We start from the raw sequence: 18,806 nt of genomic DNA, 5'->3' as shown, positions 1-18,806 counted from the left end.
CAGAATAGTTGTAACATTCAAACACTACATATTTGCCAATTACTTATCTCAGAACAGAACTTTGTCATAAGAATTGAAAGAACTGTACTTACTGTGACAATTTTACAAGTGAGGAGCTCATATCTTTGGCTGTAGATCTTATGCTTTGCAATAACTTTCTGCACAAGAGGAATAAAGATTTGGTATTTGCGACCAAGTTGTGTGACGAGGGAACAGAGTGTCTCCATTGCTGTTGCCCGAAGCTCTGGTGACGAATCCAATGTACGGACTAATGGATGTATAATTCTTGAGGCAAAGTCAGAGAAATCAAGTGTGTCAGCAAGGTGATCCACAGTTTCAAGAGCACAACGTCGTACTGGAGTGGGACAGTCTGGTGCATCAAACAGCCGAACAACAGGTGGCAAGATGAGATGCAGGTAGTCATCCAAATTATTTCCAAACTTCTGAAGGGCATTGAGTAGCTGTAACAAAGAAATATAATTTCAATATTCAATGATACAGGGACAGACAGATGTACACTTGTTGGACAAAGAGTGACAACAGAAAATCACAGCCAGAGTCAACGTCTGGTACAATAGTGACACAAATGAAATATGGCATTTTACCCAGATTACATTGTTAATGTGTGAAAGAGGAATTATGAGTTGAAATATTAAACAAAAATACAACCTTTTGTATTCTAGACCTATTAAAAAAAAGTTTTTCTGCGATTAAAATATACTGTTATCGGTTATAGATGCACTACATAGAACTGTAACACAGAAATTTTTGCTGGTCATCATTGTAGCTGAATGGTCAACCTGTAAGCTTCCTACATAAAGGTGCAGAAGTTTGGTTCAATTTCAAGTTGTAACAGGTTTTTCCTTTCTCTTTCCTGCCATAAGAAACACATACTATATGGAAAACATCCCTCTATTCTGATGAAATGCAGTCAATTTTTCGCAGCACATGTGACAGGTATATCAACAAAAGCCACTTGTGGCAGCAAGTACGATATAGCTGACAGCAACATTTGCAGTTGCCCACCTAAATGGGATAGCTCTGACTTCTATAAATAATAATAATAATAATAATAATAATGAAAATAACAGTAACAATAATAGTATATTAATTCCAACACAGGTTATCAGAAGGGAGAAGATTATCAAAAGCTAATTATTCAGTCTACATAGCAGTAGCAGAATGAATACTGGATAATATTACTGGATTTTGACAAGGGGAAGTTGACCTGACGACACTCTGAGATCGATGCAGTTTTTAACACACTGACTGGGGCCACTTGAAAGTAACTTTTGCAAAAGAGTTTAGGTCACTAGGATTAATTTATATATAAAAAATAATCATAATGCATATAGTTTCACATTATCATTCAGGCTGTCTTTTCCTGAACTCTGTTTTGACAATCTGTTGGGTGAGAAATGTCATAAAAGTATTCAAAACACACAAAACAATCTTCTGTGCCATGCTTACTGAATAAAAGACACTTTGAAGTACGAACATAGCACGAATAGAAACTTGGATCATATTCACGAAAAGCCGTGTGTGTGTAATTTGTTAATGGTATGAAGCAGCATGAATGACACCACGAAACAATATGTGTTATGATTATCTATAACTGCATACTGTGTTATTATTGTGCATATTATTATACTATCCTGTACTTTTTGTAAAAAGTAAAGTAAATCTTCAATTTTATCACACACTTTTAACTATCCAAAAATAATTTAAAAAATGTAAGTGTTGGGATTTGACTCCATAATTTCTTGGTCAGTAAGAAATCACTTTAATTGCTGTAATAATCTCCAATTGAAACTAGTAAAACATCAAAATGTGGTGACTGTTGTCCTCAATTTTGTTTTGAAAACTAAAGCCTAGAGACTAAAACCCTGTGGACACATTTAGAGAGACTAAATGCTTAACTTCCTTTTAGGGCACATTACCTGAAGTCCCAAGAAAAATGCTGTAATACTGTTCACAATGATGCATAACCAAGACATGTACTGGAATCTTAAGCTCTTCAACAAAATTCTACAAGAACAGTGGTTAGTGAAGTACCCAGAAACGCTTGATATGAAACCAACATGGACTCTTTGCATAAACAATGTAAGTTCCAAGGCAAAAAGTGCTCTCATGCGCACTGTGCCTTTGGTAAAAACTGGGGGCTCCAGGAGCATGTACTGGGCACACAAATCTCTAATAAGACCTATGATAATTTATGGGACTACAGTAAATTGGAACAAAGGAGAACAAAAAGTGGCTTCTAAGAAGCCAGGGAAGCTGCAGAGACTTGCCAGCCTGGCCATAACAGACAGATTTAATAGCACACCCACTACTGGGATGGAGATCATGCTGGACATGTCCCCTTTACATCTCTGGATTACAATAGAGGCAGTGGCACAGATATACAGATCACATACTGGAATCTTTTAGGATATCCATAATCCCACACTAATATAAAGAATGTGGTAAATACAGGAATGGCTGAGGAAATGCCAACTGACTATATGACAGCTTCCAACTGCTTCAATAAACATTTTAGTGGACATCTGAAAGTAGGGAGCAGTAGAAGACTGAAACACAATACCGTTCAGGGGACATGGCCTTGTTTATTGATGGATCAAAACCAGATGAATGCACTAGATCCAGGTTATACAGAGCACAGTCTAGAGTAGAGAGTGCAATCACTTGAGGAAAGTTGGCCGTGGTATTCCGGGCGAAGATATTTGCTATCGAAATGCACACAGGGGATTATCTATCCGTGTGCTACAAGGATCATGGCATCTACATTCATTCAGACAGCCAAGAAACTCTGAAATCTCTATCAGCTGGAGCAACCAGATCATAGATCATTGCAGAATGCCACGAATCCCTTGTGAGGCTAGGGGAAAGTAACAAGATAAACCTGCTGTGGGTCACTCAGGAATTAGTGGTAATGAACAAGCTGATAGGAAGCCATGACAACTCCTTTTGTTGGACGAAAACCTGTTTTAACCATCACTAAGGTGATAGTAAAATCAAAACTATGTGGCTAGGTCAGGAGAGCAGCATGCACTAAATTCCAGAAATGAAAACACTGCAAGCTAATGATGCCGAAACCACATTTTAAGAGATGTTCTGCAATCCTGGTCTTGAACAGGAGGCAAATTAAACTGATGGCAGGACTAATGAATGGCCATGGGAACTTCAGGGAACATCTACATAGAAAAAGAAGCCCTTAAGTGTAGACTAAGTGCTGCGGGGGATGAAACTACACTGCACTTTATCCTCTCGTGTCAAGCACTTGAAGCTAAAGGACACAAAATATCTGCTTCATTAAGTTCTGAAAAAATAGTGTCTAATAAAGACCAAGTAAAGGGCTTCCTACTACTCTGCATGGGTGCTGGCAGGCTTTATTAGAGTGACAGGGAAAGAAACTGCACAATACATTCAGTTTTGGTGGAGGTAACATAGGGTTAAGAGCACTGTTGTTTTGTCTCCTTGAGTAAATCATATCACTTTATAACAGTGGTGGGCAAACGCTGCACGCAGATCACGAGTGCACAGCACTGCACACGTGTGCTGCTCGCGTGCAATCGTCGACCGGGGCAGTCGCGACAGCCAGCAGGTTGCGGTAGTGTAGTACCAGGCTAAGCTGCAGACGTTGATGCGAAGCGACCACCACGTAGTGAACATTGTATTTCAAGAACCGGAAAATGCTCAGAGTATCAAGGAAACGGAAAAGTGGAGATTTGCTATCTTTTAAAAAGGAATGAGAGAATCATTTTTTTTTCTTTGTGCAAAAATGTGAAAATTCGAAATGTTTAATTGTCTGGCAGTATTCTCACTGGTCAGCGGAAGTTTAGTATTGAACGCCATTATAATAAATTTCACAAGGACGAGTGCAATTTATTGTCACATTCTGAGCGGATGAGGAAATTGACTGAGCTTAAGAAGAGCGATCTGACAATACGAGATGAATGTGATGTAAGTTGCTGTTGTCATGAGAGATCTGCGACTTTCTTTCGTCTTGTCTCTCATCTAACTGATTTAACATTTTATGGAGCACTGTTTTCAATTTTTCAGGACGACAATAATGATAGCCCAGCAGTACGTGCAAGTTATAAGATTGTGCTTAATATAGCGAGAGCTGGATAACCATTTGCTTAAGGTGAGTTTATAAAGGAGTGCATCAATGACGCTGCTGATTTACTTTGTCCACTGAATGCAAATCAGTTTCGAGCTATCACTCTTTCTCAGTGGACTGTAAGTCGTCGTATAAATGCCATGGCAGGTGACGTTTACCGTCAATTAAGGAGTGCAGTGCAGGAGTTTATTGCTTTTTCCATCGCACTTGATGAGTCCACCGCGCAATTAGTGATTTATGTCCGCGGCGTGGGACTGCTCTGCACATAACAGAGGATTTTTTAGATATGATATCTTTAAAAAGCACGACCACCAGCGCGGACATCCTAAAAGCCTGTCGATTCAGCTGGCTTCAACTGGGAACGTTTGGTGTCAGTGACAACAGATGGAGCACCTACAATGAAAGGGGAACAAATGGGATTTGTTGGATTACTAAGAAAAAAAGCTACAGCATAGAGAAGAATCATTGTACAGCATCCACTGCATTTTGCACCAAGAAGTACTCTGTGCAAAAGCAACAAAACTGGGGGATGTCATGCAAATGGTTATTCGGGCAGTTAATTATTTGAGATCCCACGAGCTTACACATAGACAGTTTCACACATATTTAGCTGAAATGGGGGAAGAGTAAAGTGACATACCATACCACAGTGAAGGCCGCTGGTTTAGCTGCGGTAATGTACTCAAAAGATTTTTTGAGCTGAGAATACCAATAAATCAGTTTTTAAAGGACAAAGGAAGGTACGATCCCACGTTAGAAGATCCAAAGTGGGTTGCCGACCTTGCATTTTTAGTGGACATTACCAGACACATGAATGCATTGAACACAAGTTTGCAAGGAGAAAATCAGCTAATTTGTGAAATGGCTGGAAAGGTGCAAGCTTTCACTAACAAGCTTGAGCTGTGGGAACGAAAGCTCTCATCAGGGAACGCAGTGCATTTCCCTACTCTGTCTACTGTGCGAAAATAGAATTGCAAAGTCTATGTTTCCGTACTTAGTGCAATAAAAGAGGAATTTCTCAAGCGATGTGGGGATATATCATATTTATCTCAAGCTTTTGAATGGTGCTCGAGACCATTTGCTGTTTCTGTAGATAATATTCATCCCAATTTGCAAATGGAATTAATAGATTTACAGTGTAATTCTCGTCTGAGAGACAAGTTTCTTTTGGCAAGACGTGTAATAGACTTTTATCACGACTTTCCACAGCAAGAGTTTCCTCGTGAAGCCGCGCAGATAATGTCAATGTTTGGCTCGACATACGTTTGTGAGAGATTTTTTTTTCTGTTATGAAAATTATTAACTCTTGGTTAAGATCAAACATCAGTGATAAAAATTTATGTAACTGTTTGCGTTTGTCTGTACGTAGAAATTTTGTTCCAGACATTAAACATATTGTAAACTCCACCTGTGATAATTAAATAAAATGTATCGTAGGTAATAGGTACTCTTTCAAACCATGATTTCTTTCAAGCACTCCTACTAACCTTATTCCTTCATTCAATAAAGCAAGCTAGGAAACAAAATGCATTACGGAGGAAGGAGCGAAGAGACGGTATGGTGGGGAGGGGAGAGAAGCGGGTGGCCAACTTGCCCTTGTGTGCACGCAGAATACCTGTTAACTGCACACGAGCAAGTGCACCGCACATGTGCAGGACTCCTACCCGCCCCGTTAAAGAGTGTAACTGAAAAATCATTTACACTATATACATGTATTATTGTCAATCTTGTTTAGTCATTATATATCTACACGTAGAATTTCCACACTGGGTTTCAAGGCGGAAAGCTGTGTGGTTTTTAGCAAAATATTGTAGTTGATAATAAATATTGTGCTTTTCACACTTCTGAGAAGGGAGCAATGCCTGTGATTGCCCAGAATTAAAAGACAAAATACAGGCTGAATACTAAATAAGATACAAGTGATATAATTATTAAAACAATAGATAAATTATTTGATAGGATTCATCAACAAGGATAAAACTAGAATTCTCCTAGTTCAATTGGACAAAATGCCATACATTAATATGAAAAAATGTGGCTGTTGGTGAACACAAAAAAATTTTGCTTGTGATGCTGCAGAACGATAATCTCCTAAAAAAAAAAAAAAAAAAAAAAAAAAAAAAACACACATGTGCAAAAGGCATTATTTGACTTTCTAAACTTCTTGAAAAATGAATTGCATTATAAAGGTTGTCCATAAAAGAATGTCCAAGCTATAAATTTTGATAGTATCAACTACAAGCTTTGTTGCAGCTGAATGGCAACCCCTGAGTGGTGCAAAGCATTTTGTGTTCTGCAGTTTGTTAAGAGCGAATCTGTCATTTCAGTTCAATGGGAGTTTTATTTAAAGTTTAACTAAGATTCCCTATGTGGTAGAAACATCCACTAATGGTACAGTCAATTCAAAATTACTGGATGGGTGTCTCAAGGGAAAAGCATAGGACAACCAAAAGTGTCTGAAGAGTATGTTGACTGTGTCAGAGCACCTTACCTTCATAGTCTTAAAAAGTCTGTTCAGAAAGCGAGTCTTGAACTTCAGTTGTCAAAGACAACAGTACAGAAGGTTTTAAGAAAACGTTTACAGTTTGTACAAGTTTTAAAGCCAGATTACTATTGTGTACCTTATAGCATTACAAATGAAGTGTTGCAACAGGTGTTCAGTGATGATGCAACTTTTCATGTAAGTGGGAAAGTAAGTACTCACAATGTTCGTATCTGCAGTCAGAACATCCTCAAGAAGCTGGGCAATATCAAAGAGATTCCCAAAAATTAAATGTTTTCTGCATTTTGTCCTGATGTAAAGTGTACAGACAATTTTTTTTTCACTGAAGCTACCATAAAAGATGTGGCTTATATGGATACATGGCAAGACTGGCTCTTTACCCAATTAAAAGGTGAACTTAAAACTTTATTTGGAAATCAGATGGTACCCCTCCCCATTGGCATCTCTTTGTATGAGACTGGTTGAACACTGAAGTCTCTGATCACTGGATTTGTTGTAAAGGTCAATACGATGCAGCTCTTTTCTGCTGGCTGAAGGTGAACTTCACCTGACCTCACGCCATGCATTTTTTCCATTTAGGGGTTTTATAAGTGATTGTGTCTACTTTCCGTCACTAACTAACAATTTTTCAGAGTTGAGACACAGAACTGAAGAGGCTATGGCTTCCTTTATTCTGGACTTGATAAAATAAAATAATCGTATGGCATTGTTGGCCGGGAGGCCCCATCCAGGGAAATTTGGTTGGTGAGTGCTAGTCTTATTGCAGATGATGCCACATTGGGCAACTTGCATGCCAGTGATGAGGATGAAATGATGATGAGGACAACACAACACCCAGTCCATGAGCTGAGAAAATCTATAAATAATAAATAAATAATTCTTTTGTCCAAGATAAAGGTACTGCATATAGCTTGTGATGAAGCAAGCTGGGATACTTTTACTTCCCCTCTTGTTTTATGATCTGCCTCCTAACATTCATTTTTTCATTAATTACCATTAACATATGTGAGTATAATCTGCATTTTCATAAAAGAGAAAGGCTGGCCCTCAGTTTTAAAGAACAGAACACCAGATCTAATTTTGTGCTTAGTTTTGTGTATGTAATTAATTTCCTGATTTATTTCAACTATTCCTAGTTAATATCTTTGTTATAGGGTGAAATCAATAATTGTTTTGTAACTTAAATTCTGTTGTTGACTTATAAACAAATATAAACTCTGTACTAATTATAAACATTTGGGAGACAAAACACTGGCATCTTTTAAGGATTTATTTGGCTCTATTCAAAATCATGTTAGCAAAGCCAGCCCTTAATTAATTCCAAAGTAATTACCAGTTTTGTCAAAAGCATTGTTTGCATAACTATATATGTTAATTTCATCATTTAAACAAATAATTCGGCCTAACCCTTGTAGTAGAAGAAACTGTTAAAAGGAATGAATTTTAATTTTTTGATGTATTCAGTTAATTTAATGAATGATGTTTTAATTGTAATTTCTGTAACTTAAACATAAAACAATGTATAGTTTCAGTACCTATTATTGTGATGATATATAAAGGACCAATTTTTGATCCTGAGACAGTCAGTCCACGGCCAAGTATCAGACGAGGAACCCGTATTGGTTAGATCAACAGCAATGCATCAACTTAAATGTGAAATAAGTGTAACATTACCGTATTATGTGGCAAGAACTGTGAACTGTGTGGTTCAGTTTTTACTGTGCATAGATATTCAACAGTAAGCTATTGTAGCAGTAAGCTGACGTATGCCTGAAAACTATTAAATGGGCTTATCGAAAATTAACTGCATATATTGGGGAGTTGCGAACAGTGAAAGTAAAGAATTGTAAAACACAACCTTGCACCTGTTGGCTACATTATTTGCAGCAGTCAGTGTTGAAATCCCCCCCCCCCCCCCCCCCCCATTTTTCAGCCAGTATCCCAATGCAGTACGTCGACACCGAAGATGATCAACGAAGAAATAAAGCAGGCGAACGTCATAAGCTTCTAATTTAGTTTTCCACTGTATCTTGAAGCATACTTTATCAAAAAAAACTCTGACGTTATTTCTGCAACTTTTAACATCCCACAGCAACTACAAAAATAGAACACCAAAAGTCAGCAATACTAAGAATTGGAAATATTGCCCTTTACATAGTTTCTTTTAATTTTTTTTCATACAAAAGTAACATATTTACCTTCACTGTCACAGCCCTATCCTTGCTCACATCATGTGCAAGAACGCGAAGGATCTGAGGCATCAGCTGAGGAAGATAGATCTTGAATTCTGCTCCCAAAGCCACAGCTATATGTTCTGCTAATAAAATTAATGTTGTCTGCAAGGGACTGTTTATAGTCCAAAATTCCTGAAACATACACCACTTTCATCCATGTTTGTTGAATACCAACAGCAGAAAAAAATTAGTATGAGCAAACAATCACTTATAGCATATAGGAGGCATTGGAAACCACCTTCATCTTCTTTATCGAATTTCTGTTCTTGATGAACGCTGATACACAGTACACAGGACACACATGTATAAACACTCTCTCTCTCTCTCTCTCTCTCTCTCTCTCTCTCTCTCTCTCTCTTTCTCCCTCCTCCATCTTCTATCTATCTATCTTCCTCTGGGGATTGTGATCTAACTGTTGAGAGAAGTTGTCTTAGCAGCAGATGGGAACTGAATTTGTCTTCATACTAAACTTATTTTAAAAGGTATATAAATAACAGATCTTGCCACACAGTAAAACATGGATTACAGTCAGTTGAATTTTAAAATTTATAACCAAATGTATCCCTTAAACTTAAATACATTCCTTAAACCTGAACTTACATACCTTTATCAAGGTGAATATGTCATCAAGGTAATTTCTGATATGCTGTCTGACTATAGCTATCAGAACTGCCAATTGTTGGAATAAAAATTCACGGAAGTTGACATCGGCTGTCCGCACCACATTGAGAAAACTTGGCATTACTTGAGAAATGTATGGGACACATTTAATACCAAGTGATTTAAAGATAAATGTCACAGCCTGAAATATAACCATAAGGCTTATAAGTACTTGTAAGAAGAAAAATCCCAGTGGTTTGTCATGTTCCGCTAAACAGTTATTTCAAGTTACAGGTCCATTCATTATTCCCAAAATAAGATAATAGGACTATTACATTTATATATTTTTTGTTAGTAGCATAAAAATAAAGCAGTACACTAAGATATCGTTCTACTACACTGCTTAAGTGTGACAATGTTTAAGCAGTTTGTGTGTGTGTGTGTGTGTGTGTGTGTGTGTGTGTGTGTGTAATGTTCAAGCGATGATGATAAATGTATTAAAATATGTTCAATTGGTGAGGTATATTTAAATATATTTGCTATGATATTATGTACTATGAAAAATGTAGCAGAGTCAATGACAATACAATGAAGTAAAATATTACAAATCTTATGCTTCTGATAGATTTTTCTGCTAGTCACAATCTAAATATTACAAAAAGTGACAACAAGCTGCCAAAATTGAAACAAGTAACAGCAGAATGTACAGCAGCATACAGAGTAAAATGTAATGCTTTCACACTTTCATAGCTGTATGAACCAAAGGGAAAAAGGATACAGAAAAAAGTGTTAAAGTGGCACAAGTAGTAATAATATAACTTGAAATACTGTTACAGTGTATCACATAATTGGGCGAGGACTGACTAGGCAAAATCATTTATTTATTTGCTACTTGCACATTCTGATTTTTTTCACAGAATGCAGTACTTGATGTACACATTGTACCTGCAATACTGCACTGTGTATATGAAATGAACACATTTTATATGAGTTCATGTGATTGCAGATTATTTACATTCCATGTTAATGTAAACAGTAACTGGTGAACAAGTTTGGTTTTTACATAATAAATACAGACAATATCATTTTAATTTTTAACAATATGACATCCAGCAATTTGAAAGCAAATGCTGTCCTTATGGTCTTTACTCTGAAAGTACAATACAATCAAAAAGTTAGTTAGTGTCATTTCTTGACATAAACTAAGGCTAGGACAGCATTTAAAATATGGGTTAAGTGGTATACTTCACTGAACTGTTCGCATTACACACTAATTTAATGGGTTCATGGAAGACTGTCTTACCTGCACAACCATTGTGTGATGTTGTGACAGTGTTGGATCACGTATAATCCTCATCAAAGTTGCTATAGCTATTGCTGGATAATACTCTTCTAGCGTTGAGGAACTCATATTCACCAACATTTCGCTAGTGGACAGGTCTGCGGTAACAAAGAAAAATACATATGAAGCTTGCTGTTCTGTTAATACAAAGAATTTTCTCATGGAGGTAATTACATTTAAGAAATTAAAACAAGAAAAATTATAAATGCATTTCATTACAATGACCATGGATGGTTTTTTTTAAAATAACAAACTATCACACTGAAATAAAAGAAAGCAGTCATTAACCAAAAACTTAAATTGGACATCACAATGATGTACTATAGCCTATTTACAAATGAAAGCAGTCTGCGCAGGATGGAGATTGCAGTGTTGCAGATTCCAAGTGGCATTTGCGGTATGCACATAGAGGGGTTTTGTGCTTGAAGAGAACATATATCCTGCAAATTATGGTTCTCACTTCTTTATGTAGAATGTGTCACTTACCACCATCATCAGATAAGACAACATGCACCAAACGGAATAAAAATTCATTAAATAACTCGTACAACCATGTTTAAAGCTCACACCTGCTGTGATATTCACAACAGAGAGCTCAGAACCCCACTGAACACTCACTGGCTGTCAGACAATGCATGATGTTGGGTGTGCAGAAAAGCATAAACTTTATTACCATCATTTGTGACTCCAGCTAATGGTCTAATTCAAGTTAACATGCCACTCTTCAGTTATGGCTTCACCCATAGATATAAAAGGGGACATAAAGTTTAATATGAAAAACCAACCACAGGCCACATTGTTTTTCTTTTTTTACTGAACTCTAAACATTTTTTCTTTTAGTGGGATACACACCCACACAGTGCTTGGCCACACTTTCCCATCTACACAACCTCAAACAGATTCAAAATAATTTAATATAAATTACAAAAAAAGTTACAGAAACCCTTATATCTCACATAATTCAGGTGGTGCAACTGACATTATAGTCAGAGAGAAGAATGATTTCAGGTGTGCCGCAGGGGAGTGTCATAGGACCGTTGCTATTCACAATATACATGAATGACCTTGTGGATGACATCGGAAGTTCACTGAGACTTTTTGCAGATGATGCTGTGGTGTATCGAGAGGTTGTAACAATGAAAAATTGTACTGAAATGCAGGAGGATCTGCAGCGAATTGACGCATGGTGCAGGGAATGGCAATTGAATCTCAATGTAGACAAGTGTAATGTGCTGCGAATACATAGAAAGATAGATCCCTTATCATTTAGCTACAACATAGCAGGTCAGCAACTGGAAGCAGTTAATTCCATAAATTATCTGGGAGTACACATTAGGAGTGATTTAAAATGGAATGATCATATAAAGTTGATCGTCAGTAAAGCAAATGCCAGACTGAGATTTGGAAGAATCCTAAGGAAATGTAATCTGAAAACAAAGGAAGTAGGTTACAGTACGCTTGTTCGCCCACTGCTTGAATACTGCTCAGCAGTGTGGGATCCGTACCAGACAGAGTTGATAGAAGAGATAGAGAAGATCCAACGGAGAGCAGCACACTTAGTTACAGGATCATTTAGTAATCGCGAAAGCATTACGGAGATGATAGATAAACTCCAGTGGAAGACTCTGCAGGAGAGACACTCAGTAGCTCGGTACGGGCTTTTGTTAAAGTTTCGAGAACATACCTTCACCGAAGAGCCAAGCAGTATATTGCTCCCTCCTACGTATATCTTGCGAAGAGACCATGAGGATAAAATCAGAGAGATTAGAGCCCACACAGAAGCATACCGACAATCCTTCTTTCCATGAACAATACGAGACTGGAATAGAAGGGAGAACTGATAGAGGTACTCAAGGTACCCTCCGCCACACGCCATAAGGTGGCTTGCGGAGTATGGATGTAGATGTAGATGTAGATAGTATTGAATAATTTGAACTGTCAAACACAAACAGAAGTTCACCCAGTAGCACTAATAATTACCACAGGTAAGGAAGCATAAAAATAGTTGGAACTTGTTTCCACACTACTTACTCAAATAATACTAATGATAAAATGCAATCAATCACCTATAGTTGACTGACATATGGCACATAGAAACAGGCTACAAAAAGCAGTATTTACATTAGCTTTCAAGCTCTGCCTCTTTCTCTAGCAAAAGTACACACATTCACAGACACCAACCAAACAGACACCCAGACATGTACACCCACATCCACGGTGAAACTGACTGTTGATAATCAATTGCTGAGAGCAGTTGCCTGGGCAGATGGAGGTGGGAATGGGGTGTGGAAGATACACGAGGCAAGGAGGGGTAACGGGATAGTGTGAGGCAGGTTGTTCAACAGATAACTCAGCAGCTGCACAAAAACATGAAAGGGGTTGAGATGGTAGAGCATATGAGTGGTAGACAGAGAGGGGGTAGTGAGGGGAGGAAAGTAGAGGAAGGTGGAGATGAAGAGGGAGACAGGGAGGGAAGAGAGAATGGGGGAGGTGAAGAAAAGGAGGGGGACTGTGGGAGGGATGGAGAGAGAATCAGTGGGGGGAGAGAAAGGGAGGGAGAGAGAGGAAGGAGATGGGGAGAGAGGAAGGAGATGGGGAGAGAGGAAGGAGATGGGGAGAGAGGGAGGGAGGGGAGAGAGGGGGGGAGGGAGGGGGAGAGAGGGAGGAAGGGAGAGAGATAGAGAATGTCTGCATGGGGGAAGTGGCAGGAGAGGTGGTGAGAGAAGCCGTTACATGGTCTGGATGGAGAGGGAGTGGTGTGGACGGAAGAGAGAAGGGAAAAGTTAATGTTAGGTAGCAGGTGTGCAACCCATGGTCTAGGACTAGTGTCTCTGACTACTTATCAAAACTTCCTGGGTCCTGGGCTCAAATCTCACCATTGCTTAAATTTTGAATAAAAAATTATCAGCAACAGTAGCCTATGTCATCCAGTATAAGAAGTCAATCTCATTCTGCCAACTGCACTGTCAAAGAGAGTGGACAAGTGGACAGATGTTCAGGGCACTCTCTGGTCCTTGAAGTGGGAAAGTGCCCATAAAATGTGGAAGAACCAGCAATGATCATCAGGATGTAGAAGGGAAAGGAAAACATTGCCTTAAAGACACATAATGTATATCCACAGGACATGTGGCCTATAACTGAAGAAGTGTCATGATGATCTCTCCATTGGCAAAAGATTCCAGATTTGTCCGTCATTTGGGTCTCTGGGAGGGGATTGCCAAGTGGAAGGTGACCATGAGAAAAAGACTGAGTAACTACTGAAATGGTAACATTCTACAGATCGGGATGGGAAATGTTAGAAGTTTGAAAACAGTAGGGAAGGGAGAAAATCTGAAAGGGAAATGCCAAGACTCAATCTAGATGTAGGGGGTTCAGTGAAGTGAAGCGGAAAGAAGACAAGGATTTCTGGTCAGATTAGTATAGGGTAATATCAGCAGCAGCAGAAAACAATAGAACAGGAGTAGGATTCATTATGAATAGGAAAGTGGGGCAGAGAATGACTTACTTTGAACAACTCAGTGATAGAGTTGTTCTCAACAGAATCAACAGCAAACCAGAACTGACAACAATAGTTCAGATATACAAGCTGAATCTGCAATCACAAGATGACGAGATACAGAAGTTATTTGAGGATAATGAACAGATAATTCAGTATGTGAAGGGAGATGAAAATCTAATAGTCATGGGGGACTGGAATGCAGTTGTAGAGGAAAGAATAGAAGAAATGTTTATGGGAGGATATGGGCTTAGTAGTAGAAATGAGAGAGGAGGAAGACTTCTTGAGTTCTGCAACACATTTGAGATAGTAATAGTGAATAGTCTGTTAAAGAATCACAAGAGTAGCAGTTATATTTGGAAAAAGTCAGAAGATGTGGGAAAATGCTTGAAGTTTTCTGAGGCTATAAATCAATAGCTCAGTTGGCAGTTCAGCTGAAAAGGAATGGACATCTTTACAAAGAGCAATCACAGAAATTGGAAAGAAAAGTGTATTTACAAGGAAGGTACACTATTTGATCAAAAGTATTCAGACACTCCCAAAAACATATGTTTTTCATATCAGGTGCATTGTGCTGCCACCTACTGTCAGGTGCTCCATATCAGTGACATCAGCAGTCATTAAACATCATGAGAGAACAGAATGGGGCGCTCTACGGAACTCAAGGACTTCAAACGTGGTCAGGTGGTTGGGTATCACTTGTGTCACACGTCTGTACATGAGATTCCCACACTCCTAAACATTTCTAGGTCCACTGTTTCCAATGTGATGGTGAAGTGGAAACATGAAGGGACACGTAGAGCACAAAAGCGTACAGGCTAACTGTGCCTGTTGACTGACAGAGAGTGCCGACAGTTGAAGAGGGTCTTAATGTGTAATAGGCTGACATCTATCCAGACCATCACACAGGAATTCCAAACTGTATCAGGATCCACTACAAGTACTATGACAGTTAGGCGGGAGGTGAGAAAACTTGGGTTTCATGATCAAGTGGCTGCTCATGAGCTACACATCACACCAGTAAAAACACCTTGTTTGGTGTAAGGAGCATAAACATTGGACGATTAACATGGGATAAATGTTATGTGGAGTGACAAATCATGGTATACAATGTGGTGAACCGATGGCAGGTTGTGGGTGTGGCAAATGCCTGGTGAACGTCATCTGCCAGCATGTGTAAGGCCAACAGTAAAATTCGGAGGCGGTGGTGTTATGAGGCAGTCGTGCTTTTCAAGGAGGGAGCCTGCACCCCTTGTTGTTTTGTGTGGCACTATCATAGCACAGGCCTACATTGATGTTTTAAGCACCTTCTTGCTTCTCACTGTTGAAGAGCAATTCGGGGATGGTGATTGCATCTTTCAACACGATCGAGCACCTGTTCATAATGCACGGCCTGTGGTGAAGTGGTTACATGACAGTAACATCCCTGTAATGGACTGGCCTGCACAGAGTCCTGACCTGAATCCTACAGAACACCTATGAGATGTTTCGGAACACCAGCTTCGTGCCAGGCCTCACCAACTGACATCGATACCTCTCCTCAGTGCAGCACTCCATGAAGATTGGGATGCCATTCTCCAAGAAACCTTCCAGCACCTGATTGAACATACGCCTGCGAGAGTAGAAGCTGTCATCAAGGCTAAGGGTGGGCCAACACCAACTTGAATTCCAGCATTACCAATGGAGGACACCAGGAACTTGTAAATCATTTTCATCCAGGTGTCCGGATACTTTTGATCACACAGTGTAACTGCAAATAAACTATGGATAATAGAAAAAATACTTCAGTTGATCAAAGAAAGAAGGAAGTACAAAAATGTTGAGGGACGTTTAGGAATACGGAAATACAACTCACATTGGAATGAAATAAATAGGAAGTGCAGGGAAGCTGCACGAAAAATGTGATGAAATCGAAACCTAAATGATTGTCAAAAGGACTGTCTCAGCATATAAAAAACTCAAGGCAACCTGTGGTGAAATTAAAAGCAAGGATGGTAACACTAACAATGCAATAGGAATTCCACTGTTAAATGGATAGGTGAGAGCAGACAGGTGGAAATAGGACGCTGAAGGCCTCTATGAGGGGGGGAGCTCATCTGATGACGTGATAGAGGAAGAAACAAGACTCAACAGGGAAGAGTTAGGGGATCCAGTATTAGCATCAGAATTTAAAGGAGCTTTGGATGACTTGAGATCAAACAAGGCAGAAGGGATACACAACATTCCATCAGAATTTCTAAAATCAAGAATGTGTGAAACTGGAGAGATACCATCAGGGTTTTGGAAAAACATCATCCGCATAATATTAAAGATAGCAAGATCTCACAAGTGGGAGAATCATCACTCAATCAGTTTACCAGTTGCTGACAAGAGCAATACGCAGAAGAATACAATAGAAAACTGAGGACCTTTTAGATGACAATCACTCTGGTTTTAGGAAAGGTAAATGCACCAGAGAAGCAGTTCTCACATTGGGCTTAATAACAAAAGCAAAACTGAAGAAAAATCAAGATACATTCACATGATTTGTTGACCTGGAAAAAGCATTTGACAATGTAAAATGGTGCAAGACATTCGAAATTCTAGGAAAAATAGGATTAAGCTAGAGGGAAAGATGGATAATATACAGTATGTACAAGAACCAAGAGGGAACAATAAGACTGGAAGACCAAGAATGATGTGCTTGGTTTAAAATGTGTGTAAGACAGGGATGTAGTCTTTTAGCCCTACTGTACAATCAATATTTCAAAGTAGTAAAGACGGTAATAAAAGAAAGGTTCAAAAGTGGTATTAAAATTCAAAATTAACAGATATCGATGACAGATTCGCTGTGGGCATTGCTACCATCAGTGGAACTGAAGGAGAATTACAGGAGCTACTGAATGGAATGAACAGTCTAATGAGTACAGAATAAGGAATGATAGAAAATCAAATACATACAAACACAATGAAAAGTAGCAGAAAAAAGAATAGTCAGAAACTAAGCTTAAGTATTGGGGGTCATACAAAGTTAAGAAATTCTGCTATCTAGGCATCAAAATAACCCATGATGGATAGAGCAAGGATGACAGAAGAAGTTGACCAGCACTGGCAAAATGGGCATTCCTGGCCAAGAGAAGTCTACTAGTATCAAACACAGACCTTACTCTGAGGAATAAATTTCTAAGGATGTACATTTGGATTGCAGCATTCTAGGGTAGTGAAACATGAACTTTGGGAAAACCAGAAAAGAAGAGAATTGTAGCATCTGAGATGTGGTGCTACAGAAGAAGGATGAAAATAATGTAGACTGATAAGGTAAGCAATGAGGAGGTTCTCCACAGAATTGGCAAGGAAAGAAATATATAGAAAACACTGAGAAGGAGGAGGAACAGGATGATATGACATCTGTTCCACATCAGGGCGTAGCTTCCATGGTACTTGACAGAACTGCACAGGACAAAAACTGTAAGGGAAGACAAAGATTATACAATGGAAACTCCAGGTAGGAATATCAACAACGTAGGAAAAGATAGATTGCTACTTACCATAAAGAAGACACGTCAAGTTGTAGACAGGCATGATTAAAAGACAAGCACATGTAGCATTCGGCCACAGCCTTCGTCAGTAAAGACACACACACACACACACACACACACACACACACAACTGACAACTCCAGCACCTCAGGCTGGAACACATCATCATGTGGAATGCAAGCAGCAATCTGGAGTGGGGGGGGGAAGGGGAAGGAGAAAGTATAGTAGTGTACGGGTGGGGAGAGAGATGAATGATGTCTGCTGGAGTGTGTAGTGACTAGACTCCAACAGGCACAGCATCAGGAGTCATAGGTCAGAGGGGTGGGGAACAAAGGAACAAAAAATGAGAGGAGCGAGGAAAGACCGGCAGATGCATTGGTAGAAGGCTGCAAATAAACAAGGTGGGAGATAAGAATGGTGAGGAGTTGATAGGACGTAGGAGGAGGAAACTGTTGGGTGGAGAGTATGGGGACAGTGTGTTACCTGCTTTCATAGGTGGCCTGTCCCCTGGTGGATAGGACAAACCTGTGACACAACTGGAATAGGAAGTACTGGATGGGTGGATTGGGCAGGTTTTGCACCTGGGTCTTCCACAGAGATATGATTCTTGTGGCAAGGGATTGGGCAGCATAGGGATGGACTAGGATGTTGCGGAGATTGGGTGGGCGATGGAACACCAGTTCAGGGGGTGGGGATGGGGGTAGGGGTGGGGATGGGGATGGGGGGGGGGGGGAGTGTCTCAAGTAGGATGTCCGTCATGTCAGGGCACGACGATTGGTATTCAAAGCCCTGGCAAAGGATGTGGCAGTTGTTCCAGTAAGGGGTGGTACTGGGTGACAAAGGGGACACTCCTTTGCAGCTGGTTTTGGGAGGGGGGAGGGGGGGGGGGTGCGAGGATTGGGATTGTGAGGGGAAATGGTACGTGAGATCTATTTGCAAACTATGTCTGTCAAGTCATTTACCAGAATGATTAATGGAAAATCTCATATA

The 18,806-nt window shown here is 39.4% G+C and overlaps 1 protein-coding gene across 2 annotated transcripts in view; it reads right to left on the bottom strand.

Annotated features, from left to right (window-relative positions):
• Positions 1-18,806, bottom strand: part of LOC126457241 (serine/threonine-protein kinase mTOR) — a 263,986-nt gene that overhangs the window by 148,880 nt on the left and 96,300 nt on the right. For both annotated transcript variants that reach the window (XM_050093384.1, XM_050093385.1), the window contains exons 16-19: positions 10,764-10,900; positions 9,465-9,662; positions 8,825-8,992; positions 93-461 (exon numbers count right to left, since the gene is read on the bottom strand). In XM_050093384.1, the coding sequence (XP_049949341.1) occupies positions 93-461; positions 8,825-8,992; positions 9,465-9,662; positions 10,764-10,900 (872 nt within the window). The remainder of the gene's footprint in view (positions 1-92; positions 462-8,824; positions 8,993-9,464; positions 9,663-10,763; positions 10,901-18,806) is intronic.

The sequence above is a fragment of the Schistocerca serialis genome, chromosome 2, assembly GCF_023864345.2.
Source record: "Schistocerca serialis cubense isolate TAMUIC-IGC-003099 chromosome 2, iqSchSeri2.2, whole genome shotgun sequence".
Lineage (NCBI taxonomy): Eukaryota > Metazoa > Arthropoda > Insecta > Orthoptera > Acrididae > Schistocerca > Schistocerca serialis.
This window is presented reverse-complemented; position numbering and strand designations above follow the sequence as displayed.